Below are 26,667 nucleotides of genomic sequence, written 5' to 3'. Positions count from 1 at the left end.
AAATTGTCATTGTTAACTTATAGACTAAAACACAGCTTTACCAGTAACCAAAGTAACCCAAGCCATCTTAGCTAAATGTTAGCCTGTCCTTACAGAACGATGCTAACTGTGACTGCTACCAAACTGGAGACGGCTACGCCAAAGACGCCCGCCTCAATTGTCCTTCTTCTTTGGTGGTGTCTCCAGACGGAACACTCTATGTGGCCGATTTGGGAAACATCCGTATCCGGGCCATACGTAGAAACCAACCACCCACAGGTAGAGGACGTGAGCACAGGGAAACCGTTTTCTTTTTTAGTTCTTAAGGTTCAATGTTGCCTGTCTTCTCATTCTTGTTCCTTCAGGTTCCCTGGCTTCTGGTCCCAGTTCTTATGAAGTAGCTTCTCCGGCGACTCAGGAACTTTACGTGTTTGACTGGAATGGAACTCATCAGTTCACAATGTCGCTCGTCACAGGAGACTTCAAGTACAACTTCAGCTACAGGTCAGTAGCTGAAGTTACACAGTTAAACGCTTAGAATTTGCTCAAATGTATTACAAAAAAACAATTATTAAAATTCGTCTTGTGATGGGTAACCAAAAAAGCTATGTATTAGCTAGCAAATATAGCCTGAATTTTTCAAAAAGAAACCTGAAAAATCCCATAGAAAATGATCTTAGAAGTTAGCATTGGTCACAGTTGGGATGAAGAGGGGCAAAGCTTGGGTTTTTCTTGAAAAGGATCTGTGTCCCTGGTCCCTACAGTAATGAGGACGATGTGACGGCAGTGACGGACAGCAGTGGGAACACGCTGCGTATCCGTAGAGACACCAACAGGTTGCCTGTACGGGTGGTTGCCCCCGACAACCAGGTGAGACTCAACCTCATATTTGATGGGTTTTTTTTTTTATTGTGTAAACTCTTCCCACCAAAGTCCACAGAGGAAATGAGTGATTTTAGCTCTCAGAAACACAGGACCTGATGGTCCACTGCTGCCTCCTGTGGTCAGTTTGTGTCAGTGAGGGTTTGGAGAGGAGTGGTTCATGTCGGTGTGCCTTTGCATGTGTGTTTTAGGTGATCTGGCTCAACATCGGCACAAATGGAGGTCTAAAGACTTTGACAGCTCAGGGAAAGGAACTGGTTCTGTTCAGTTACCACGGCAACAGTGGGTTGTTGGCAACAAAGAGCATCCAGATCGGCTGGACCACATTCTACGAGTGAGACCTGATGGATGGATGGATGGATTAATGGACGGATGGATGAACTGAGCGGTGGATGGATGGATGATGGGAGGACGGATCATAAAGATCATAAAGTAGACCCCGCCCCCATCTCACCGCCACAATCTCGTCTCTCTCCACAGCTATGACAGTGAAGGACGGCTGACCAACGTGACCTTCCCTACAGGCGTGGTTACCAACCTCCACAGTGACATGTCCTCAGGAGCTGTAGCTGTGGACGTGGAGACGTCAGGAAGGGAGGAGGACGTGTCCATCACCACAAACCTGTCCTCCATTGACTCTTTCTACACTCTGGTGCAGGGTGAGACCTACAGACACTGACTGTCAAACACTCGCACAGACACAACACTGTCAAAAGCGCACAGACGGTCTCTCTGTCTCTGACTGCTTCCGTGTGACTGTCTCTCTCTGTCTGTCTGTCTGTCTGTCTGCCACAGATCAGCTGAGGAACAGTTATCAGGTTGGAAACGATCACTCGCTCAGACTCATCTATGCCAATGGGATGGACACTCACTATCAGACTGAACCAAACATTCTAGCAGGTACGGTTTCTTTTTTTTTTAAGCTGTTGCATCAGTTACTCCGTTACTAAAGGTGTTGAATAAAAAGTTTCAGGGAAGCACCGATGTGTACTATAATTTCTCCAACCCATTGGAAAATCTTAATTTTTCCTGTCTCCACCTGAAGGTGCCGCTAATCCGACCATCGCTCGAAGGAACATGACGCTCCCTGGAGAGAACGGTCAGAACTTGGTGGAGTGGAGGTTCAGGAAGGAACAGACAAGAGGGAAAGTCATCGTCTACGGCCGTAAACTCAGGGTAAGAGAAGCCCACAGCGTTCTCCATCAAGACACTTGTTTTTAATCCTGTGATTGGTTCGTTTTGATTGTATCGTCCTGCTTCAGTAATTGTGTGTCTCTCCCAGGTGAACGGCAGGAACCTGCTCTCCGTTGACTATGACCGCTCTCTGCGAACAGAGAAGATCTACGATGACCACAGGAAGTTCCTGTTGAAGATCATCTACGACACTCAGGGTCATCCCACGCTCTGGGTTCCCAGCAGCAAGCTGCTGTCTGTAAACCTCACCTACTCCAGGTAAGGGCCGATAATCCTAAAAAATCATCGAGGTCCAGTTCTGAGGTCATTTCTATCATTTCACCATGTGTGTTTGTGTGTGTGTTTGTGTGTGTGTGTGTGTGCGGTACATTGTTTGTGACTGGTCTTCAAAGGGGTCCGACCACAGAGCGTTGGGAGTACGACGCTCAGGGCAGGATCACATCCCGAGTCTTTGCTGATGGAAAGATCTGGAGCTACACCTACCTGGACAAGGTGACCAGGCTCAAACTTCATCTCTCAATAAAAGCGTGGCTGTGGTGCAGTGGTGAAGAGAGTTGGTCCGCACCTATGTTTTTTCCACCTATAATACCTGTTTTATATATATTTCTGTGTAAATAGCCCAGCCCTGTCGTCAGTTTAGGCAATGGGATTTGTATTGATTAAATCAGAATGTAGGCTACATCACATGTGGGCCACGTCAGATGTGGGCCTCGTTTTTGAATGGTCCAAATGTCCCTCACTCAGCTCTCGGTGCTGTCTCTCCAACAGTCCATGGTGCTGCTGCTCCACAGCCAGCATCAGTACATCTTCGAGTACGACTCGGCAGACCGGCTCTCGGCCGTCACCATGCCCAGCGTGGCCCGTCACACCATGCAGACCATCAGGTCTGTGGGATACTACAGGAACATCTATACTCCCCCGGAGAGCAACGCCTCAGTCACTGTGGACTACTCTGAGGACGGACAGGTGAGGGGTCATATGGTACCATCACTTCATTGTTTTAAATGTCTGTTGAAAACAGTTTGGTTTTCAGTGGATTTCGACTGTTTCTGTTCACGTCTGCTTTGGTTTCACCTCTGCTGTTTTTAAATGTGCTTCATAAATAAAATGGTAATAACGTTGGTCTATTTCGGAAAAGAAAATGTTTAACTTTAATGTTGAAATGTTTAAAATGTTAACTGCGGTTATTACATCCTTATTACCTAATGTGAACCTAATGTCTTTGTATTCACGCATTTATACTTTATTTACACTGTTATTACAGCAGGCTCTAGACAACTTAAATTATTTTTTGTTTTTGTGACATTTATAAATTTTATGACAATAATCCAAATCTAACTTTTGTTATGTTAAACTCATTGTGGTATTACTCTATATAGTAAAAAACTTTTTTTTTTGTTTTAGTTTTATTTTTGATACGTTTCCACTGTCTCTTCAGCTCCTCAGAGTGGCCCATCTCGGCACCGGGCGACAGATTCTGTACAAATATCGCCGACAGGTAACAAACTCATGCTTTTACACAGAAAACAAAAGAAGATGTAACTTTTTACCTAGAGGTCATTTTTCAAGATGTTTTTACCGTAAATTCCCTCTGTCATCAGAACAAACTGGCTGAGATTCTCTACGACTCAACCCGCGTCAGTTTCACCTACGACGAGACCGCCGGCGTCCTGAAGACGGTCAACCTGCAGAGCGAAGGGTTCATTTGCTCCATCCGCTACCGGCAGATCGGCCCCCTGGTGGACCGACAGATATTCCGCTTCAGCGAGGACGGGATGGTGAACGCACGCTTCGACTACACCTACGACAACAGCTTCAGGGTGACCAGCATGCAGGCTGTCATCAACGAGACGCCGCTGCCCATCGACCTGTATCAGTTTGACGATATCAGCGGGAAGGTGGAGCAGTTTGGGAAGTTTGGAGTCATTTACTACGACATTAACCAGGTGAGATGGAAACATCAGCGTTTTAGGCTAACAGTTAGCTTATTTGTTATGTTTGAAACTTAAAGAGTAGGATACAGGCTTAGCTTTTAGTAGTGACTCTAATTTGTAGCTATTTCTAACTCTGACCAATTCTGGGCAACGTTCCTCTATTTTTGGCTACTTTTAGAAGTTGTTTTTTTTTTTTAATTCCTGTCCAGATCATCTCCACGGCTGTGATGACCTACACCAAACACTTTGACCAGCACGGACGGATCAAGGAGATCCAGTACGAGATCTTCAGGTCCCTGATGTACTGGATCACCATTCAGTATGACAACGTGGGCCGTGTCACCAAACGGGAGATAAAGATTGGACCCTTCGCCAACACCACCAAGTACGGCTACGAGTATGACGTGGACGGGCAGCTGCAGACGGTCTCGCTCAACGAGAAGATGATGTGGAGGTGAGTGCGTGCTCTTGAAGACATGAAAACACAAATCCAGATAGCGTGTAATCGGTCGCTGATGGCGTCGTTTCTCCACAGGTACAACTACGACCTCAATGGGAACCTACACCTGCTGGAACAGCGGCAGACTGACCCCGCTGCGCTACGACCTGAGGGATCGTATCACTCGTCTGGGAGATGTTCAGTACCGCCTGGACGAGGACGGGTTTTTGAGACAGAGAGGAGCGGACATCTTTGAGTACAACTCCAAAGGTAACGACGAAATTCCAACTCTAACATTACACGTTATAATCCTTTTACATTGTAAGGCTTTCTGAAAATGCCGCGGTTAACTTTTTCCTGGGCTAATCTGCACAAATGTGTTTCAGCTGAGGTGTACAGAAAATCTTAAGGTTCGTAGAGAAAATCGGTGTCTAAACACACAATAACATGAAAGCTGCTGGTCCGCTGCTGAGGAAAATCTAAACATGATGATTTCAAACAGTGCAGTCACCAAGAAACTTAGTGAAACTTGTGTGAACTTAGTGAAAGAGGCCGCAGTGAATCAACAAGTGCTGTGTCTGTGTGAGCTAAAATCACTGGTTTTCTCTATGAGGATTGGTGTGGATTACTGACAACAACATGTTTACAGTCCAAGGGATTGATCTGGACTCTTCTTCTCCGGTCATCCAGGTCTTCTGGTTCGTGTCTACAGTAAAGCTTCAGGCTGGACCATCCAGTACCGATACGATGGTCTGGGCCGGCGGGTGGCGTCCAGAAACAGTCTGGGTCAACACCTGCAATTTTTCTACTCGGACTTGAACTACCCAACTAGGATCACCCACGTCTACAACCACTCCAGCTCCGAGATCACGTCCTTCTACTATGACCTACAGGTGGTGCTGCTGCTACTGCTACCTCTGCTGCATATCAAATTGCTTCTGTCCACACACCAGTGTTATAGCTACATACTCCATGTCTGTGATGATGATGATTAATGTCAGTGAAACCACACACACACACACACACACACACTTGGTTCTGACTCCTCTGTGATTCTTCAGGGTCATGTGTTTGCCATGGAGATCAGCAGCGGGGAGGAGTTTTACATCGCATGTGACAACACAGGGACTCCACTGGCTGTGTTCAGTAACAACGGACTGCTGCTGAAACAGGTCTGTGTCTGTGCCTGCCTTACCGCGAGACAGTCACCGGTTTGAGCCCTGACTCCAACCTCTGCTCGACAAATGGTCGTAGATTTATGAAGCGCGTCTGTGTGTATCTCAGGTCCAGTATACAGCATACGGCGAGATCTACTTTGACTCAAACCTGGACTTTGTTCTGGTGATCGGTTTCCACGGTGGACTCTACGACCCACTGACTCGACTGCTGCACTTCGGACACAGAGACTACGACATTCCAGGTGGGAATATTAAAATTCCCAATTCACCATTCCATTCCGTTTTTGTTTGTTTGTTTGTTTGTTTGTTTTTTCATGTACTGAGCTCATTGTTGAACCATCTTTGTCTCTGCCTTCGTCCCAGGTGGACCACCCCTGACATCAGCACCTGGACCAGAGTGGGCAAAGACCCTGAGCCCTTCAACCTCTACATGTTCAGGGGAAACAATCCCATCAGTAAAATCCACCAGGTGAAGGAGTATGTCACAGGTGAGCTAAGAGTTAGCCACGAACAAAAAAAATCACATTTTTTTACAGTAAACACTTAACTTAGCTCAGACTTTTTTTTCCAGCAGTGACTTTCATAATTCTATCGTTACTGCCCCCTACTGGTTCACCATTTCTCTGTAACCCTTATATTTTCTTCACCTGTGTCCTTTTCCAAATGCAGACGTGAACATCTGGCTGGTGACCTTCGGTTTTCATCTCCACAATGCCATCCCAGGATTCCCCATTCCAAAGTTTGACATGACAGAGCCGTCACTGGAGCTGAAGAAGAGTCAACTGTGGGACGACCTGCCTGTAGGTTCTGACCTTTACCTCCTCCCTGACCCCCAACACATTACCCTCAAACTGTGCCATTGTCAGTGAATTGTAGAACTAGCAGCTCCAGCCAAAGTTAGTCCAGGGAAAGCTAACTGTTATATTAAGAATAGCAAAAAGGTAAGTAAAAGTTTGACCAGGAACAGTTAAAAGTCTGTCGTACGAATAGCTTATAGTTTGTCCGAAAAAAGCTACAGGTTAGCATCCAGATGGCCACGTGCGCAGTATAATCGCTTTTCTAATGAGGTCAAAGGTGAAGCACATCCTGTCTGTCTCTGCCTCAGTCCATCTCAGGTGTCCAACAAGAAGTGACCCGTCAATCACATGCCTTCCTGTCGTTTGAGAGGATGCCAGAGATCCGGCCCAACTGCCGGCGTTCCGATCACGCGAAACCCTGGCTGTGGTTTGCCACGGTTCGGTCTCTGATCGGTAAAGGTGTGATGCTGGCGGTGGTGCAGGGCCGGGTGTTGACCAACGCCCTCAACGTGGCCAACGAAGACTGCATCAAGGTGGCGTCCGTGCTGAACAATGCCTTTTACTTGGAAGAGCTGCACTTCACCGTGGACGGCCGGGACACACACTACTTCATCAAGACTAGCGCTCCAGAGAACGACCTCGGGGCGCTGCGGCTCACGTCAGGGAGGAAATCACTGGAAAACGGCGTTAACGTGACCGTGTCCCAGTCCACCACAGTCATGAATGGACGCACGCGTCGCTTCGCTGACGTGGAGCTGCAGTACGGCGCGCTAGCACTCCACGTGCGCTACGGCACCACACTGGACGAGGAGAAGGCGCGTATCTTGGAACAGGCGCGGCAGAGGGCGCTGTGGGGCGCCTGGAGCCGCGAGCAGCAGCGGGTTAGAGACGGGGAGGAAGGAGCGCGGCTGTGGACCGAGGGAGAGAAAAGGCAGCTGCTGAGCGGCGGGAAGGTTCTGGGATATGATGGATACTACGTCCTGTCCGTGGAACAGTACCCAGAGTTAGCCGACAGTGCTAACAACATCCAGTTCCTACGGCAGAGCGAGATCGGACGCAGGTAACGTCCCGTGACAAACAAATCTTGCCGACTTCGGGACCGAGAAAGACTTTGCAGAAAACTTTGGCTAGAAATGGAGGAAATAAAGTTTCTAAAGAGTTGTCTCGAAAAAGATGAGAAGTACAAACGAATGTACAGAACCAAGACGTTTCTGTACGAGGATCGGAGGCAAAAACTGGAAAAGGAGAAAAGAGAGGAAAAACTCAAATGCCTTGGTTTTTCTCCATTCCTACTGCTTCACCTTTCCATCCATCCCTTCTTTCCTTCCTTCTTCCCACACCTCCTTCATTTCCATTCTTCTGTCCCTCTTTCCTCCTTCTGTTCTCTCCTTCAGTCCTGCTTCCCAACTGCCTCAGTTTGGTTCTGGATTTTTTTTTGTTTTTTCAGCTCCATCTTTCCTTCTCTCTGTGTCTCTTGCCCCTCTACCATCCTGCCTTCAGGCTGTGGTTTCAGGCTGTCCTATGGCTCCTCCCCCTCCGTATAGGGGGGCGGGGTTAATCAGTCCAGCTGTCAAACAGTTGGACATTTCAGGATGGAGTTTTCACCACCGCAGGAAAAAAAAACAAGCATTTAAAATAACTTACTGTTAGCGGTTAGCCGTTAGCATGGACCACAGTAGTAGCTGTGGGTGGGGCCTTGGGCGTGGCTCTGGAACTGTTGTGAACTTTCTCTGGGAGACAGGCACAAAAAAGAACTGAGGTTTGTACGAACAAAAAAAAATGGACTTGTTTTTGTTTTTGTTTGTTTTTATAGCTAAAATAAAGTTGGCATTTAAAAAGTGTTTACATAAAAATCACATAACATTTTACTACTGGTCCTTATAGACCAGAACCAGAACCTGAATTGGCACCCGGACCAGAACCAGAGGAAAACATCTGTGTTTCATCTGCATCAGGTTAGACCTACACTCAGATCTAAGTCAGACTTGGTTAAGCCCAGGTCTAAGTCTAAGACTGCAGAAGACCAAGACTAAGTCTGAGATTTCGACTATGGGTTTTATGGAACCACTCAGACCAAGAACTATGACTTTATTCTGAGAGCCAGAAGTCAGTACTAACTTTTAAACTGATAGAACCGAGACCAGGAACCATGTTTTGGGTGGGTCCAGATCTGAACTCCATTAGAAAGTAGTTCCAGGAACACGTTTGTCCAACACTGCAGGAACACTGATTATTACCATTTATCATGATATATCGTAACTACACTAAACTGTAAAAGGACCATTGAACACATAGTTGAATAAGTACCAGGATCAAGTGACAATCTTAGGAACTGTGTCTCTGCTGTAGGTAACAGTACCAGGAACTACTTTCCAGCAAAGGATCAGGATATTTACCTGTTTCTGGTCTAGGGTCGTGAGTTTCTGGGTCTGGGTCAGGATTCAGTTCTCTGTCTTGTGTGTCTGCTACTATTTCAGACTAGTTGAATTCTGGGTAAACACCGACTTGACAAAAAATATCAAAAGGACACGGTGCAACAGCACCCTCTACTGGACATTAAAACCCGGACTAGATGAAGCTAAGTAGATTGTGCGTGTGTGCGTGTGCGTGCGCGTGCGTTTTGGGGGAGGGGGGTAAATGTCTCCCGAATAAAATTCCACATGACAAAATCTTCATCTTCACTCTTTCTACAATAAAAACAATTCTGACTGTCGTCTCTCATTGTTGTTTCCTTTTACATTACAACTAATTTAGCTAGACAAAATACATCGAATCTCTGTCTCTGTGTGTGTATATATATATATCTATATATACGTGTATATGTATATACAGTTTATATGTATATATATATATTTATACATATATATGTATAAAATGTTGGTAGAACACTTGGTGTGCAACTTACATCCCTGGTTGATTTTTCCAGTGCAGCAGGAAGGAAATTATGTATGGCATTGCATGGTTTTTCCCTGTGTGTGCGTGCCTGAAAACATGCCTGATAGGGGAGTATGTTGATCGGACACTATGAATTGACCATGGGTATGAAAGTGAATGGTTGGTTGTCTCTATATGTGGCCCTGCCGCGGACTGGCAAGCTGTCCGCGGTGTACCCCGCCCTCACTCGTAGATAGCTGGGATACATCTATATGTGGGTTTATATATGCGTGTATATCTACATATACACACACATACATAATGTATGTATGAGTGTGTGGATAACCTTTTTTTTAATATGAGAAAATAAAGTTTCTCAAGACTCAAAATGCCTTAATTTTGCCCAAAATGTGCACCAGCAAGTATATATGAAAAAATATGTCCGAAATTGACCGAAACTCGCATACTGTAGTATGTTTGAGGAAAAAAAATTAATTTAAGAAATGCCTCGTAAAAGGGGCCCAAACACTGTCATTGTCAAAAATGTGCATACACATTGCGTTGAATTACTAAAATTTATGTAAAAAACGTAGTGAAAAAAATAATAGTGATAGCGACTGTTTTAGTGAAGTGTTTTGTCAGTGTTAGGTCCCTCCATCAGAGAGCATTGTCTTATTGTATTTAAAATATTTATCTAATTTGTTGTTTTATCAAAGTTTCCTAAACCTGACAAATGTCTTCTAATTTTTTTTATTTATGACTACGTGTCTTCATGCTTGTATTTCTTACTTAATATATACTGTACCTAATTTTCCACTTTTTTTAAACTGCCATTTTGTGATTTTTATGTTTGTTTGCTAATGTGTCAAATTAAAGTTGGGGGCGGGGCCAAAAGGACCCAAACCACCGCTGAACACAAATCGACACCAACAAGGTCTGAAGGTTTAATTTAAAACTTGAATCAGTAAAAACAACTGAAGCAGGAAAAAAAAATCACCAATTAGTACCACCATGTCTGTGTGTACCATGATTCATATCTGGGTCACAACTCACAGATTTAAAAGCATGTCATGCATTAAAAAAAAAACATCTTTGGATTCCATTTCTGCATCTAGTGCTTCTGTCCTCTTTCACTGGATGGTGCCATTTGCTGTTCCCAAGCCGTTGATGGAGTTAAAATTGATGACGATCTCTGTTGTCTTTGGCTGATACTGTCTGTGGAACAGAAAAACACAAAATATACAAGTTAACAAAGAAAATTGCTAAAGTAAAATATGTTAGCTATAAGCCCTAGAAATAGTTATTTGCTATTAATGGTGATAGAGAGATAATATTTAGCTAAAAAAATAGTTCAGTGGATAGTGACCTGAAGTGAACTCCTGCCATGGACAACAGACGCCTGGATGCTGTCATCTCTGGTGTGTGGTGGTATTTGTCTGACAGGTAGATCACCTCCTTTAAACCTGAGGAGAGAGGAGGCAGAGAGAGAGTTAGAGGAGTCGGGGAGAGAAGGAGTACAAAACTAGTTAGAGAGAGAGAGAGAGAGAGGTCAGAGCAGGAAGAGTTTGAGAAAGCACACACCAGCCTGGATGATGAGTTTAGCGCACTCATTGCAGGGAAACAGCGCCACATACATGCTGCAGCCCTTCACGTCAGCGCTGTTCTTATTCATGATGGCGTTGAGTTCAGCGTGACACACTTTAAAAAAAAAAAAACAGTTTGTTTAGAAGTTTGGTGTTGTTTTATGGCAAGACGAAACAACCATTCATTTAAAACATGGAGAAAGTGGATGTTTTTATGACCTGTGGCTAAAAGCTGAACCTTTAAATAAGGGTGTCAAATTAAAGTGTTTGTGTGTATCTGGGTGTTTATGTGTTGATTCTGACCATATGGATATTTTGTGTCCAGCTTGTTTTCAGCACATCTGGACCATGGCAGCAGGTCGTCATCACAGCCGTTTGGCATCCCATTATAACCAATACCAACAATCTTATTGTCCTGGTTCACTATACACGCACCAACCTTGAACACACACACATACACACACAGAACAGATTTTAGCAGCAGCTTCATTACATAATTGTATTATAACATATACGCCAGTTTGGCCAACGCATTTGGGGGTAAAATTCAGCTTATATGTTTATTTTAATATTTCAAATGTATCTCAGAGGTGAGTGCGTTAAAGTCAGAGGACAAACTTCTGACCTGTGAACTCGGGTCTTTGCTTCTCTGGGCCGACAGAAAGGCCACGGCCATGAAGTAGTCTGGCCACTCCAGGTAGTTGTCTCTCTTCTTGGTAACACTGAAGGACAAACACAATCAACAGCTGTTAAACTCCTTCAAATGAAAGTCTCTAATGCTAACGTTGTTGTGACTGAAAAAATAACTGAACCCAACAATAACAACAACAAAAAAACTACCAAAACATATATAGCAAGACAGATAATAATGGTTATTGGTTCATTTCCTTAAGTTCACTGTAACTCAGCAGTCATGGCACTAACTTTGAACTGTTAACCAGTGATTACCTGTGTCTGTAAGAACTTGTTAAACCTGTTAACAAAACGGAATTTTCACAAATTCTGGGTGTTGTCCTAAAAATTCACCCCGTTTTTTTTTTTCACCGATTGTTTTTTTTCAAGAGAGAGTTAGACAGACACATAATCTAAAAAATGATCTCTGCTTTTGAAGTGACTATTAGACAGTAATTGAGAAAAGAGCACTCACTGCCCCCCATTAAAGTCCACAAAGGGGCCACGTCTGCATTTAGTGAATGTCAACAATGGTGTGTTTCATCTGAGCTTATCTGCGCACAAACTTAAGCTACTTGTCAAACAGGTTAGTAAAAAAAATAACACTTTAAGAAAAAAAAAACGTCTGTGTCCGCTTCTGCCAAACACAAAACACAAAAAAAACGTCTGTGTCCGCTTCTGCCTGTAAAGATGAAGAATTTGTTCTTGTATTCGTGCGTGTCAGCACTCACCCGTTTAAAGTAACGTTTTCATGCTCCATGCCGTTGTTTTTTATCCGAGTAACTGAGGAAATAAATATTAAAAAATTGTAAATAAATAAAAACCTCTGCAGTGATGGAAGCTGAAGTCAAGTCTGCATAAGGAACCTGGCGTCAGACCAAAAACAGGAAGAGACTTTTGCCGCTCTGTCGTTCCTTCGTGCTTTGTTTTTTACCGGCTTCTGGGAAGTGCTACTGCCACCTAACGGCTGTTATTTCTACTGCATCTTGTTGTTTTCCACTTTTCATGAATGGAGCCACACGATGGGGCGCTCTTATTATAGCAAGAAATTCACCGGGTCACGGGTTCGAGCCCCAGCTCTCACTGTTTTTTTTGTATACCCTTTACATATAATACGCCCTGTTATTCATTAATTCAATTTACGACATTTTTTGTATGTTTTGCTTCTAAATACGGGCCGTTTTTCAAGGTTCAGTCACTGGCTGCTTTGCCCCTTTGGGACTTAAGTCTAAAAATAATGAAAATAATAACACTCGACAGCCAGTAGGTGGTAGCAAGAACACTAGAATAAAAATGAGTCAAGATTCAATACATTTTGTTGATTTCTTTATTGTAAAAGGAAAGAAATGACGTGACTATAATTATTAAAAGAAACATCAATATTTTTTAGACACTGAATTATTCTGTTTGTTCCAGACTGGAGGAGGAATTCGTTTTCTTCAACAAGGAGGAGGTGTTCTTCAACCTAAACACACAGAGAGAGAGAGAGAGAGAGAGAGAGAGAGAGAGAGTTGTGCTTGTAGAGGACATCATCTTCATATCCTGTTTGATAAAAACTCACAGGTTGGTGATGTTCTCCAGTCTGGTCCTCAGCTCCTCCCCCTTTTCTCCCCCTTCCCCCTTCTCTTCAACCTGCTCCAAAACAAAAACTTTGACTTTTCCTGACCTGCACAGACTTCACTTTTGCTCCACTCTTCACAAACATGGTTTTTACCAATGGTTGGACAGGATGGTGATCCTGATCCTGATCTTCTTGATGTGAAGAGTTGGAGGTTTCTGCTCTTAAGGTGTGAGAGGATGAAGATGAAGGTGATACAGCTTTAACCTGAAGATGAAAGAAATAAAACATTTATTGTGTTTTACTGCAGGGACAAAGGCAATGGACCAGGACCAGACATCAGAAGGAGACCAAGGTCCTGCAGGTTCAGACCTGAGGTTCTCTTCTTCTTCTTCTCACCTGACTGTTGTTAAGAGCATCTTTGGTTTCCAGTAGAAATACTCTGCTCAGCAGATCCTCCCACTGCCCTCTCTTCACACTTATGGTTTCTCCTCCAGCCTGGAACAAAACTAACTTCAGCTCTGACCTTCTCACTGTCTCCACACATCCCCTTTACTTACAGTCTCCCTTACTGAGATCTTCTGCTGCGTTCTCTTCTCCAGCTCCTCCACACGTTTCTCCAGGATCCTGACGTCCTCCAGTCTGGACAGAAGACCCTGGAGCTGAGCCTCCACAGCTGAGAGCCTGATCTTCAGCTCTGACATCTCAGACACAGGACAAACACAGGAGCTGCACTTCATCTCCTCCACCTTATGGGAGAGCAGGAGACATAGAAGGAAGGGGAGGTTTGAACACTTTAAATCTAATCAAAAATGGTTTTGTTTTTAGTAACTGAGTATTAAAATAAATAAGACTCAGGAACGAAACGAGAGAAAGAAAAAACACCCTGGTTTGACTGAAGCTAGAAAAATAGGTGGGCACGATGGACACGTGTTTACTTCATCAGTCTGTAACTGCTCCAGCTCTTCATCAGACTCCGCCTCCTCACACTGCCTCATCTGTGAAGACACCTGTATCTCATCTCCTTTCTTCTGTTCCCCCAGCGAGCTGATCCTGTCCTCAGGAACATCGGACCAAGGCGTCGACTCCTGGCTCCAGTCAGATCTGGATTTTGAGGAAAGAACTGAAGGATTTTCCCTGTAAACTCCAGACTGGGATTTCCTGGAAGCCTGAAATCCAAATTTAAACAAATCATTCAAAGGTAAAGAATTCTGGATTAACTAAAATGTATAATTTTTTTTGTGATGAAATTTGTTTTTCAAAGTCAGGTGAAAGCGATTCTCAGGACTCCTGAGTCAGAACTCAGGGAAAACAGTACCTTGTGTAGCTGTTTGTGTTTGAGCAGAACCAGGTTAATGACGTCACAAGTGAGGGAGATTTTCCTCTGAGAGAAACCAATCTGCAGGAACTGATGTTTGTTTAGGACCGATTTGTAATGGAACACATCTCGGAGAACCTGCAAAAAGAAAACACAAAAATATTAGCTTTCTGTCTTATTTGCTAACAGTTAGCTACCGAGATAGTTTGCGCTTGTACCTTATAAAAAGTGTCAGTGAATCTCAAGTCGGTTTTCCCGCTTAGTTCTAGTCCGGACGTCATCAGCAGCTCGGCCACAGCTGGAGAAAATGACGTCAGGCTGAAGCTCAGGATAGGAAGAAAGGCTACGGGGTCTCCCGTGGACAGGCTGAGGCAAAAAAAAAAACGGGGCACAATAAAAGTAAAATAAACAAGAAAAGGTAAAAAATAATTTAAATTTTAGAAAATGTTTAAGTTACAAATATATAAACAAAAAAACCATGTTTGATAAATATTTTTAGCAAATAAAGGTTATCAAACGTTATATTGTTATCACAAAACATTAAATATATAAACAATTGATCATTTGAAAAGTAATAATAATAACTATAATAACTTGAATATTAATAACGTTTTCAAACAAGCCCTGTGTTGAAGATTGAAAAGCTCTGAGAGTGACGTTGATGACGTTTGTCTTTTACCCGCTAAAATCCACAGGTCCCGGGAATCGAACCTTTCTAAGGAGACGATCCAGTTTGTGGAGAGCAGTCTGGAATTCTGGGTTGGAAAACATCTTCCCTCACACTGAAGTCCCGGGAGGAGAACAGAGAAGAAAAAGTAAGAAGAAACTCTAACCCTCTTTTCAATGCACTGCCGCTGTCGATGTATGTTGATGACGTCACATGGATACTTGTCCTTCTGGGAAATTGAGTTTTTCTTCTGTTTTGTTTTGTTTTCACTTCTGCTATTCTTTCGTCTGTCTCTAGTCTTGTTCAGTTTTTAAAACTACTTAAAAACGGCTACAATTATAAACAAAAAGGGGAAAAAATTATAAAAGTGTTTCTGGACCACCTTGAAATTGTTTATGTGTCAGGACTGGGTCTAAGGCACGAAATAAAATCAAAATAAGAAATCAAAATACAGTATTTTATTTAGGTTTAATATTTTTTTCACAGCAGCACATCAAAGATACTGACCAGTCACGTGCATGTCCACGTGAACTTCTTCAAGTACAATCATCAAACATGAAAATAATTCAGATAAATCCTGATTTTTAAATTCAAAACTGAAATAAATGTTGAATTAACACATTTTCATCTCATGCACAAGAAACCAACAGTCACAAACACCAAATCCTTAGTTTTATACCAATGGACTACAGTCTCTGTCTGTAGCTGCTGTAGAATCATCGGTACCTGGACATTTAGAAACGTTCTACAAGAGTTAGGAGCTGATGCCACAAGTACTGCCACACTGGAACTTAAATAAGACGAGTATCAGCTGAGTAACTGAACGGCTTTTTTTTTTTTTTAGCTTGACTGTGTGATTCATCAGCGCCTCCTTGTGGACACAATACAGCATTTCGCTTTATGTTCTCAATGCTTGCAACAAAACAACATGATGTCACTGTTTTCTTCTACTGGGGGACCAAATATGGGATTTAAATGTGCAAGTACCAGGAACTATGGACAGTACCAGGAAGACTGGACAGTACCAGTTACCAGAAATTAGGTCTTTGATCAAGTGGTGGAAAGATGGTTCCTGCATTGGGGAGACGCATAGTTCCTGTTACTGTCTGTAGATACTGGTACCTGGTCCCGTACATGTTGTTGGTGTTGAGAAAAATTTGTATTTGGTAGGACATCTGGTCCTCAGTGGTTCCATTGGACGAACTTCACAGAGTTCTTGATACTTCTTTCAGTTCCTGTTACTTGCAGTTCCAATCTTTTGGTTCCTACTGTAGAAAAGGGTTTGGTACTAAAAAAAAAAAAACAACAACAACCAAAAAAATAAACACCCGGTACGCAGCAGTGAAAGGTTTGTGGTCTGAGGTGTTTTTACTTTAAACAGTTCTGGTGACTTTTTGTGTAAACAGTGCAGCTTTTGTCTTTGAAAATTCTTCACATCTGTTTTTCTCTGATTAAAGAGAATAAAAGATTAAAAATTTCAGTGCTTTTCAGTAAAAACAGTCCAAACAAAATTATACTATTAATAATAATATAAAAACAGATTAAATCCTGCTGTTTTCATGGATTATTGAGTGACAGATAAATATACATTTCTCTTTAAAAATATTTTTCACATAAATCTAATTATTCTGTTATCTTCTTAACCACTGATAGTTCTTGATATTACATTTAAATCTTTATCAATCATCGATACAGAAATACAATCTGAAAAAACACTCTGTCAAAAGCTGTGTGTTTGGAAACATTCAGAGAGTTTAGGTTTTTGTGTAGAAAGTTTAGAAAGACATTTTTCTCTGTTTGTTCACAGGTGACATCGACAAATTGGTGACATCATCAGCGTCTGACTTCGATAACTCATACTTGAAATGGGCCCTTCCTGTATGTTGATGGTGACATGACTCACTGTTCTCTGTGGAAATTAAAAAAGGACTTTTACTGTGACCCAGATGAACAGGAAAGACTGTAACCAGATCACATGGATCTAAGTGGGCGGTCGTCAGGTGAGGTTTCCAGGGGTGGGGTTTATGATGACCGGCCTCTACCTCATTCTGGCAGAAAAGCAGCGCATGTACTCCGTCATCCAGCGCTCGTCCACCACCACCACCAGCTGAGACTTTCTCATCTTCTCCAGATCCGCTGACCGGGCCCTGCGGCGGTCCACGGTGGACCTCTTCCTATCAGAGTCTCGCCGCGTCGGAACACAGGTGTCCAACTTCTGGTTCTAGATACAGAAACCAGAATCAGAGAGAGAGAATTAGATGGGAGAGGGGGACCGGGGGTTGTTACTGTAAATCAACACCCCTCCTTCATTATTCATGTGTGACACAGCTTCAGTTCTCTGCTGTGGAGAACTAGGACTCTGTAGATCCTGGATCCGCCGCTGCTCTCCCTCAGTTGAAAATAGAACAACATAAAAGCTAACCTACAAACCAAACAACAACAACTCTGTGATAATTTTTTATCTCAACGTTTGAAAGAGTCATGTCATCAGGCAGCCATGTTTTCACTCACACTGAGTCTGACAGAATTAGGGGGCGCTCTTGGTACAATCCGACGTACGTTGTGCATCAGTAATGATTTTTTTAAAATCTTTTGAAACCACTCACATCGTTGGTCATCCTCCTGACCTCCACTTGTCTCTTGGTCCAGTCCAGTCTGCAGGAGGGTTTACGGTTTTCCTTCTCCTTGCTGCTGATGGCGGGCTGACTTTTGGCTCTTGGCGGCTTTCGTGCCACAGCTTTTTTGTCATCGCACGAGCTTTCTTGGGGATCCGACTCTGATCGAGCAACATGACGGCGTTGGCGGCGCTTTGGTGCAGGGTTGGCCGGCCCTCCGTTAGAGGAGGCAGAGTCCACCGGCCCGTTGTCGGTCTCAGTGTCTTCAGAGGGATGGATGACATTTGGAGCAGCGGGTACTGACCCGCTGCTGCCTTCAGTCACTCTGTGTTCCACAGCAGCTGATTCACACAAACACAAGGAGTAAAATATTAGGCTGACATAACAAAAGTGGAAGTCTGCTGCTGCTGGTTTCTTTCAAAATAAGTAAAACTATGACTTTTTAAAGTCTAAAGTAAAGTCATTTTAAACTCTACGTCAGGGTTGTCAAACATACGGCCCGGGGGCCAAAACCGGCCCTAGGCAGTTCAATATGGCCCACAAAAAAATACACAAATACTTCATGTTCACATCATGATTTTTTTTTTTTAAATTATATTTCATTACATATGCATGAATAATAATAAATATCTAATATACTTCTTTTCATGAAAGCAAAGGGGGGAAACATTTTTAATTATAGTTCATTATGTTATGTGGTCCGGCCCACTTGACATCTAATTACGTTGTATGTGGCCCGTGAACCAAAATGAGTTTGACACCCCTGGTCTACGCCATCAACATTTCACTATCATTTTTAAATGCAACACAACAAAAAAAAAAGGTAGAACTATGAAAATGAAACCGATCCCTAACCTTCGGCGTCTACAGCTCCTCCTCCTCCTCCATCCTCCGGTCCAGAACTGCTCATCAGCTCACACAGCCTCTGTCTCACCTCAGGCGGTGGGAGTGATAGAGGTGTCACCTTGTTCTGATTCAGCCTGGGGGTGGACCAGCCACTGGAGTCAGAGCCACTGTCCCAGCCCTCCCAGAACCAGGGCTTGTGGGACTGTTCAATGAGCCGCCGGGTCAGACGGTACTTCAGGGAGTCCTCGTAGCACTTAGAGAAGGTCTCCCACTTTGGATCTCGGAACTTCTTCATGTACTCGGTGCGGACTTTCTTGGTCAACATGGTTCTGGTTCCTACACAGTTTATTTTCAGTCACTGAGAAAAAAAACAGACGAGACAATGTTGACTTTCATGAGTCACATCAATCATCACGGTGATCAAAAATGATTTGAATGATCAGAAGATTTTTTTAAAATCCTAGAATAGTTAAGTATTCTCCTACCTGACTTGACTGGGCCTTAGGCACCGTCTGACAACTGTCTCATGGAGCTTTAGACCTTGTGGACAAATCTGTAAGGTGTGGAGACACACAATGTGGTTACTACTATGTTCTGACGTTCAGCCTGTCATGTGGTAACGTTTATTTTTTCTGTTCAAAAAACCTGCTTATATAAAAACATTAACATTAGCATTAACACAGTTTAAATAACTGATCTGTGGTGCAATTTATACAGCTATGGCATTTTAGTTTCTATTAATTTATGGCATTTTCAGCAAGTTATTCAGTTGGTATAAAACTATTACATAAATAATTCAAAATTTTAGGTTGTAATAATCCATGGAGAAAGAAACCCTCATCGACCACTTTACTTTTGTTGTGAGTTTATTTAATTTGCTATGGTACGCAGCTGTAAAAGACCTTAGCATTCCTCCTGGCGACAGGTTGAGGTCCTCCCTCAACAGAAAGTGGACATAATATGTCACATTTAACAAACAGCAATAGAAAACCCGGTTTCCCCACTTAGAAACTCTTAAAAATAGCATGCGACTTATAATTCAGCACACTGATATTCTAAATGTCATGGTAACTGTATTAATTGAGGTCAAAATTGAAATATAAGCTTCGATTTTTCATTCATTTGTACACGGAAAAGCGTAAAAACGATTTATTGTGAATTTGTTATCGACTATATAAACGATAATTAGCGTAAATCTGACAACATTGTCACACGATCACATATACAAGAAAACCTGTCATAGATTTTTCAGTAGGATTCTTCCCCATGACGTCACGCCAGAGACGTAATATAACCTGTAGGTCTCGCCCACAGGCTTCTACCTCAGATTACTCCGCTGAGGCTCATTAAGGTTTTACTACAGACCGTAGCACAGCCAAAGCCTGATCTATTTTCAGCTCAGATCCAATCCACCTACACACAGTACCCCCACATTCTACAAATAAACATCGTTTTAGGTCATTTGATGTATTTTTTTAAACGAAGAAGGCTACTGCCATCGGTGTCAGAACACCGCACATTGGTTCGCTGTGGATTAAATTCCAAATACGAACTCGATAATACGAAATTTGATTTATTATTATTCTAAAACCGTCCTCTCTACGCATTTGTGCATTAACAGTAGGTAATGGACAATTCTGTTGCATGGTTAAGGTGAGAGTAGGAAAATAACTAGTGAATTTTGACAGAAAAACAGGCTTGAAATCGATGTAACGTTCACCTGTATCGATTTAAAAAAACGAAAACGACTAAGACGCAACAGAACATAGACAGAGCCGCGGACTCACTCAGACCTGGGTCCAGAAGTGTCCGGTCTGGCTCCGGATTCCGATCCCGGGTCCGCTATTTCTGGTCATGGAGCGAATATGAGCGTCAACACTGACAAGGCGTCAGCGTAAAGCTACCGATAAAACTAGCGGAAATAAAATACACAGCTTCCGAAGTGAGGTGTCTTCCAAAGTAAAACTTAGAAAGTTTGCCGTTAAACTTCTGGCTTAACCAATGATATATTTGGTTAATTATTAGTAACGTTTCTACAGCACTAGATTGTTTATTTAAGTTTGATATATTTTGCTAACCAACGTTTTAGGCATTATGCTTTCGCTAAGTCTATTCGTTTTTTGGGAATAGGATGGTTATATTTAAGGGCAATCTTAAGAAATGTTTGGGCAACCTTTCTACTAATTTTGCTGTACAACTTGCAGCTCTTTTGCCATATTTTTTGTTACTTTGTAACGGTTTTTGGAGCCTGCTAACCTTTACTTTCTTTTGCTTTGGTTTTGCTCTGATTTTCATTTTAGTGTTAATCATTTAGTCTAACTTGTAGCTTTACCCATTTTTTTAGTTAACTTAAAAAACTTGTGGTGTAATTTGTGGCCGTTTACTTTCTGTGGCGGTGAGGAGAAACAGAACCCATGAAAGAAATGACAGGACATCTACGTGAAAATAAACAGCTTTTATTTTGTGTGTTTGCTTAGTTTTAATCGTTTTCCTTTTTTGGTCTTTTCTGATTTTTCTGGTTCTTACTGTCACACAGTAAGTCCGTCACATACACACATCGACTCACATTCAACACAGACTCACAGACGTCAGAGAAGGAATAAATAACATATGTACAGGTGATGAGACGGCAACACTTCCAGCAAACTGCCAGCAGGTGTCAGCAGAACACTGAGTGGATCCACTTTCTGTGGGCTTTTTCTTTTCTTTTCTTTTTGCTGTGGGGCTTCGTTTTGGGGCGGGGGGCTTTGTGTTTAGAAGCACTTGCGGTGGACAATGCTGGGTCCAGCCTCGTCGTACTCCTGCTTGCTGATCCACATCTGCTGGAAGGTGGACAGGGAAGCCAGGATGGAACCACCGATCCAGACTGAGTACTTACGCTCAGGTGGAGCAATGATCTGCGGGGAGAACCAGAACCAATCAAAGTCCATCCTCACTGCTAATTATTATCTTTTCTCTACTTGTTAATTTTGGTAGAAATACAGTGAAATGCTTTCGTCATCGTCCTCACCTTGATCTTCATGGTGCTGGGAGCCAGAGCTGTGATTTCCTTCTGCATACGGTCAGCGATACCTGGGTACATGGTGGTACCACCGGAAAGGACGTTGTTGGCGTACAGGTCCTTACGGATGTCGATGTCACACTTCATGATGCTGTTGTAGGCGGTCTCATGGATGCCAGCAGACTCCATACCTGTGCAGGTGCATGATGGGAATTAGGAGGAGAAATGCAACACACGTCTACCTCGTGTCTTTTAGTCAAACAGTTAATTTGGAGATATTCAAATGATGAAAACAAAGGTTGGAGCACGCACCAATGAATGAAGGCTGGAACAGAGTCTCGGGGCAGCGGAAACGCTCGTTGCCGATGGTGATGACCTGACCGTCGGGCAGCTCGTAGGTCTTCTCCAGGGAGGAGGAGGAGGCAGCGGTGGCCATCTCGTTCTCGAAGTCCAGAGCAACGTAGCACAGCTTCTCCTTGATGTCGCGCACGATCTCACGCTCAGCTGTGACCAGACATCAAAGAGGGAGAGTGTGTGTGAAAAACACACGAACAGCAGCCACACAAGTGAAACAACAGAAGTCCTGGAGTCACGACAAACGGCCTGCAGCTTCACATGTTTCCACGAGTCTCCCCAGTGCCACTCCACAAGTAAGAATAAGACTCGATTCATTTTAAAAAAGTTAAATAAATGAATAAATTACAAGTTTACTATGTCAGGGGGGCACAAAACGGAAGTTCAAAATACATTTTAACTGTTTAATTATGATTAAAAATGTATTTAAGATTGAAGGTAAATATCTTTTTAAAACAAAAGTTAAAAATTCAAAAAGGTAAACGTTAAAAAAATAAAAATCTACAAATTGATATTAAGAATGTTTAACTGTGGAAAAATGTATCAAACATGTTTAAATTGTGGGAAAATGTTTTTTTTTCATTGTCCTATTAGTGTCTTTTCTCCTTCCCTCCTCATTCTCTTCTCTCCTCTGCTTTTCCCAGTTTTCCTCCACTTACCGGTGGTAACGAAAGAGTAGCCACGCTCAGTCAGGATCTTCATCAGGTAGTCTGTCAGGTCACGACCAGCCAGGTCCAGACGCATGATGGCGTGGGGCAGAGCATAACCCTCATAGACGGGGACGTTGTGGGTCACACCATCGCCGGAGTCCAGCACAATACCTGGGAGGAACAGAAGGTAAAATTGATAAGACTCAAAGAGAAGTTTGTGTTTTGGAGTAGTGCTGAGGTTCTGGGATGTTCTTCCTCTCACCGGTGGTACGACCGGAGGCGTACAGGGACAGCACAGCCTGGATGGCCACATACATGGCGGGGACGTTGAAGGTCTCAAACATGATCTGGGTCATCTTCTCCCTGTTGGCCTTGGGGTTCAGAGGGGCCTCAGTCAGCAGGGTGGGGTGCTCCTCAGGGGCCACACGCAGCTCATTGTAGAAGGTGTGGTGCCAGATCTTCTCCATGTCGTCCCAGTTGGTGATGATACCGTGCTCAATGGGGTACTTCAGGGTCAGGATACCTCTCTTGCTCTGGGCCTCGTCGCCGACGTAGGAGTCCTTCTGACCCATACCGACCATGACACCCTGATGAAGAAGAAGGGGGAGGGGGGGAGGTCAGATGGTGCAATGTGGGCAGCCGGTACATCAAACTACTGAATAACACGTGACAATATGAGCAGAGCCTTAGGATAACAGTACGGAGCATCGTATAATTGCATTTTTTTTTCTCTGTTTTTTTGTTGTTGTTTGCTATGTCTCTTACAGGCAAATTTCAATAATAAATAAACACGTATTTCCATAGCGATATACATTTCTTAACTTGTTTGTATTGAATATTAATTGACAAATTCCAGTTAAATTTGATAAATAAGGATAGTAAATACTCATTTAAAACCACGTAAAGACAATAAAGGAAGCAGAAGAAAATGCCTTAATGATATTTCTAATGAATTATTACTACGTCTGCCATCAGTCTAACGGAGGCAGTTGTTGGCGCCTATTTACCTGGTGACGAGGGCGGCCGCACGTACAAATTGATATTAAGAATGTTTAACTGTGGAAAAATGTATCAAACATGTTTAAATTGTGGGAAAATGTTTTTTTTTCATTGTCCTATTAGTGTCTTTTCTCCTTCCCTCCTCATTCTCTTCTCTCCTCTGCTTTTCCCAGTTTTCCTCCACTTACCGGTGGTAACGAAAGAGTAGCCACGCTCAGTCAGGATCTTCATCAGGTAGTCGGTAAGATCACGACCAGCCAGGTCCAGACGCATGATGGCGTGGGGCAGAGCATAACCCTCATAGACGGGGACGTTGTGGGTCACACCATCGCCGGAGTCCAGCACAATACCTGGGAGGAACAGAAGGTAAAATTGATAAGACTCAAAGAGAAGTTTGTGTTTTGGAGTAGTGCTGAGGTTCTGGGATGTTCTTCCTCTCACCGGTGGTACGACCGGAGGCGTACAGGGACAGCACAGCCTGGATGGCCACATACATGGCGGGGACGTTGAAGGTCTCAAACATGATCTGGGTCATCTTCTCCCTGTTGGCCTTGGGGTTCAGAGGGGCCTCAGTCAGCAGGGTGGGGTGCTCCTCAGGGGCCACACGCAGCTCATTGTAGAAGGTGTGGTGCCAGATCTTCTCCATGTCGTCCCAGTTGGTGATGATACCGTGCTCAATGGGGTACTTCAGGGTCAGGATACCTCTCTTGCTCTGGGCCTCGTCGCCCACGTAGGAGTCCTTCTGGCCCATACCCACCATCACACCCTGAGAAGAGGAGGGGGAGGGGAAGTGAGGTGGAGTAAAAAATAGCCCTGGGTCAGAACATTCACAGAGATGTTGGACTAAACACCCTAAAACATCCCAAACGTCCTACAGGACAGAGATTTGACTGAATCTGTTCAACAAACTGCTGCTGAGTAAAAATAAATAAAATCACAGATTCTGCAGAAATAACTGACAGTAGCAACAATCAGTAAACAAGAGCCAAATGTAGCAAAATGTTTGACAAAAAAATCTCAATAAAACGAATTTAGCCAAAAATGTAGCAAAAAAAAGTTAAAAAGAAAAATGTTTTTTTTAGTCTAAAAGTTTTTGGGGTTTTTTGGTAGTATTGTACTTTAGTTCCCACCATTCTCCAATCTCACCACTAGGTGTTGCACACACACAGTAATATTTCCCAGAATGTGCAGTATACCTGGTGACGAGGGCGACCAACGATGGAGGGGAAGACGGCCCTGGGGGCATCGTCTCCGGCAAAGCCAGCCTTCACCAGACCGGAGCCGTTGTCGCACACAAGGGCGGTGGTTTCCTCGTCGTCACACATGTCTGTAGGGGGCAGCAGAGTTAGGTCAGGTCAGCACCACGGACAATTTAACGGTAAAACCATCAGAATAAATTCGAAAAATAAAAAACAAATAAATTACCAAAACAAAATATCTTGTTAATTGTTAAATCACGCGGATTTCTCCAGGAGTATCTGAGAAAATACCGCGTGTGTATTCAATATAAATCTGTCTGTAAATATTTTTAAAAGCTGAATTGAGGCTCAGTGAATATTTGTCGACTTTCTGTTGTTTTGACTTCATAAATCTTAAGCTATATCATTATAATGTGTAATGAAATTTCTAATCTAATGTGCGGCCGTTTTTCAAATAATTTATACAATTTATTAATTAAAAATGTTAGGGTAAGGGATAAATTAAGTAGAGAAATATAATCAAAGTTGCGTTCAGAATATTCGGTAAATATACAATTTCCTTGACATTTAAAAGTAAAATGATACGATTTTCTTTTGTTTAAGACAAAAATCATCTTAGAGCTAGACCTACTTTGAATCTGTGTAACAAATATCACAACTAATATAAATTACAGTTTTTTAACTTTACTTCCGATTGTAATTACGTCCGAATGTAATTTTGAAATGGTTGCTGAGTATATTTTTAGACAGACTAGATAGTTTCCGACAGTCCGCGAACGCATCAACTGTCAGGATGTCGCAACGTGGACCTGTCAAAATAAAAGCTGTATTACGGCTAATATCGGTAAACGGAAGACCTGTCTGGACTAAACAGCGGAGCAGTGACTAAAGTCCCTCCTCTGTGTCTGGTCTCAATACCGGGCGTCAGTACGCGATATCCTGGGCTGCTCTTAGCCGCTCACCTGCGGTTGTGTCTGGCTTTCAAGGAGGATGTCTTCCCGCTGCTGGTTCCAGTAGAGTGGGGGTGAACGTGGCGGAGACCCCGGCCCTGCTTATATACACACTCATGTGTCTAGGGTGGGAGTGTCCCCCTTTTTGGATGTCCACACAGTGTCCAGCTGGGGTCCCGGTGTCCATCGTCACGTGACACACGCTCAGGTTCCCGCCTCCTTTTTTGGAAGCGTGGGAAGCGCTGGCACAGAGCGCGCCAAATATGGAGAGGAAGCTGCGCGAGGACGTGTAAGGAGCGAGACACACAGAGACGGCCACACGCATGCGCGTTCACACTCGGACCCACTAGGAAATACATATATAAACATGTATGTATATGTCTATAAATATGTACATAAATATAGCCAGATACACAAAGACGTTGGGACGTATGAAACACACACACACGTGTGTCTCGTTTTATCAGGACCAGTTCTGGTATCTGCTCTGACTTAAACCAGAACAAACTCAAAAGTTTTCTTGGATGTTTTCAAACAGACCACATATGTGGGTCTGTCCCACATTGTTGGGCTTATAAATGCACTTGTTGAGAAAATGTGACGTTTGACCCGACGAGGTGTAGTCCACACGGTCCAGTATATCCCAGAATCCTCCAGTGAGCTGACTCTTCTGAGTGTCAGTCTTTCACACAGCGCAGTTGTCACAGTGACATCAGTCATGTTTATCTTTAAGTCAGGACAGTTTCTCTGAATCACCTACAGCAGACCCTCCTGTTTAACCCCCTCCTCCCAACACACACACCTAATTATAAACCCACTGACCCCTTTATGGACACCTGACACACACACACACACACACACAGAACACAAGCACGTGGTGTGTTTATTAAAAGGTTTATGGGCTCTAAATATAAAGTCCCACATTTTCTGAAGGTTAAAGTTCGACTTTGGTCAACTCATGTCTGCAGCATTTCTGTT

General features: G+C 43.2%; 5 protein-coding genes and 1 long non-coding RNA gene across 8 annotated transcripts in view; 2 read left to right on the top strand and 4 right to left on the bottom strand.

Annotated features, from left to right (window-relative positions):
- Nucleotides 1-9,116, top strand: part of tenm3 (teneurin transmembrane protein 3) — a 70,762-nt gene extending 61,646 nt beyond the window's left edge. The window contains 21 exon segments of the mRNA XM_025058499.1: nt 96-258; nt 345-483; nt 744-849; nt 1,053-1,195; nt 1,342-1,520; nt 1,657-1,761; nt 1,907-2,037; nt 2,144-2,312; nt 2,420-2,547; nt 2,824-3,021; nt 3,494-3,553; nt 3,657-4,001; nt 4,199-4,443; nt 4,525-4,560; nt 4,562-4,698; nt 5,119-5,321; nt 5,490-5,600; nt 5,713-5,852; nt 5,967-6,094; nt 6,276-6,406; nt 6,712-9,116. Coding sequence (XP_024914267.1) covers nt 96-258; nt 345-483; nt 744-849; nt 1,053-1,195; nt 1,342-1,520; nt 1,657-1,761; nt 1,907-2,037; nt 2,144-2,312; nt 2,420-2,547; nt 2,824-3,021; nt 3,494-3,553; nt 3,657-4,001; nt 4,199-4,443; nt 4,525-4,560; nt 4,562-4,698; nt 5,119-5,321; nt 5,490-5,600; nt 5,713-5,852; nt 5,967-6,094; nt 6,276-6,406; nt 6,712-7,467 — 3,753 coding nt within the window. The 3' untranslated portion in view covers nt 7,468-9,116.
- Nucleotides 9,117-10,207: 1,091 nt separating this feature from the next.
- dctd (dCMP deaminase) lies at nt 10,208-12,472 on the bottom strand. The gene is made up of 6 exons (XM_008317198.3): nt 12,264-12,472; nt 11,486-11,582; nt 11,164-11,299; nt 10,859-10,975; nt 10,644-10,740; nt 10,208-10,492 (listed from the first exon to the last, which is right to left on the bottom strand). Exons 1-6 carry the CDS (start codon nt 12,290-12,292, stop codon nt 10,408-10,410), a joined length of 561 nt encoding a protein of 186 aa, XP_008315420.1. The 5' UTR covers nt 12,293-12,472; the 3' UTR covers nt 10,208-10,407.
- A 373-nt stretch (nt 12,473-12,845) lies between these two features.
- Nucleotides 12,846-15,301, bottom strand: cep44 (centrosomal protein 44). Its single transcript, XM_008317197.2, has 9 exons — nt 15,088-15,301; nt 14,627-14,774; nt 14,409-14,546; nt 14,029-14,259; nt 13,663-13,839; nt 13,490-13,588; nt 13,247-13,357; nt 13,094-13,164; nt 12,846-12,997 (listed from the first exon to the last, which is right to left on the bottom strand). The coding sequence occupies exons 1-9, from the start codon at nt 15,177-15,179 to the stop codon at nt 12,931-12,933; spliced, it is 1,134 nt and encodes a 377-aa protein (XP_008315419.1). The 5' UTR covers nt 15,180-15,301; the 3' UTR covers nt 12,846-12,930.
- Nucleotides 14,157-17,147, top strand: LOC112487540 (uncharacterized). Its single transcript, XR_003050706.1, has 3 exons — nt 14,157-14,291; nt 15,104-15,223; nt 16,883-17,147. It is a non-coding gene; the product is annotated as an uncharacterized LOC112487540 (long non-coding RNA).
- On the bottom strand, nt 15,519-20,465 carry ccsapa (centriole, cilia and spindle-associated protein a). 2 transcript variants are annotated; one of them, XM_008317201.3, is made up of 5 exons: nt 20,330-20,465; nt 19,022-19,089; nt 18,546-18,894; nt 17,682-18,031; nt 15,519-17,296 (listed from the first exon to the last, which is right to left on the bottom strand). In XM_008317201.3, exons 3-5 carry the CDS (start codon nt 18,859-18,861, stop codon nt 17,114-17,116), a joined length of 849 nt encoding a protein of 282 aa, XP_008315423.1. In that variant the 5' UTR covers nt 18,862-18,894; nt 19,022-19,089; nt 20,330-20,465; the 3' UTR covers nt 15,519-17,113. The 2 variants fall into 2 exon arrangements, with proteins under 2 accessions (XP_008315423.1, XP_008315422.1); XM_008317200.3 differs by having other exon boundaries at nt 20,324-20,458.
- A 511-nt stretch (nt 20,466-20,976) lies between these two features.
- Nucleotides 20,977-25,837, bottom strand: acta1a (actin alpha 1, skeletal muscle a). 2 transcript variants are annotated; one of them, XM_008317202.3, is made up of 7 exons: nt 25,702-25,837; nt 24,737-24,867; nt 23,982-24,306; nt 23,729-23,890; nt 21,850-22,041; nt 21,547-21,728; nt 20,977-21,433 (listed from the first exon to the last, which is right to left on the bottom strand). In XM_008317202.3, the coding sequence occupies exons 2-7, from the start codon at nt 24,863-24,865 to the stop codon at nt 21,290-21,292; spliced, it is 1,134 nt and encodes a 377-aa protein (XP_008315424.1). In that variant the 5' UTR covers nt 24,866-24,867; nt 25,702-25,837; the 3' UTR covers nt 20,977-21,289. The 2 variants fall into 2 exon arrangements, with proteins under 2 accessions (XP_008315424.1, XP_008315426.1); XM_008317204.1 differs by lacking the exons at nt 23,729-23,890; nt 23,982-24,306; nt 24,737-24,867; nt 25,702-25,837 and adding exons at nt 22,551-22,712; nt 22,804-23,128; nt 23,549-23,566.
- Between the last annotated feature and the right edge of the window lie 830 nt (nt 25,838-26,667).

This window comes from Cynoglossus semilaevis, chromosome 9, assembly GCF_000523025.1.
Source record: "Cynoglossus semilaevis isolate Cse_v1.0 chromosome 9, Cse_v1.0, whole genome shotgun sequence".
NCBI classification, from domain to species: Eukaryota; Metazoa; Chordata; class Actinopteri; order Pleuronectiformes; family Cynoglossidae; genus Cynoglossus; species Cynoglossus semilaevis.
Note: the sequence above shows the minus strand (reverse complement) of the source record. Positions and strands in the feature narration are given on the sequence as shown.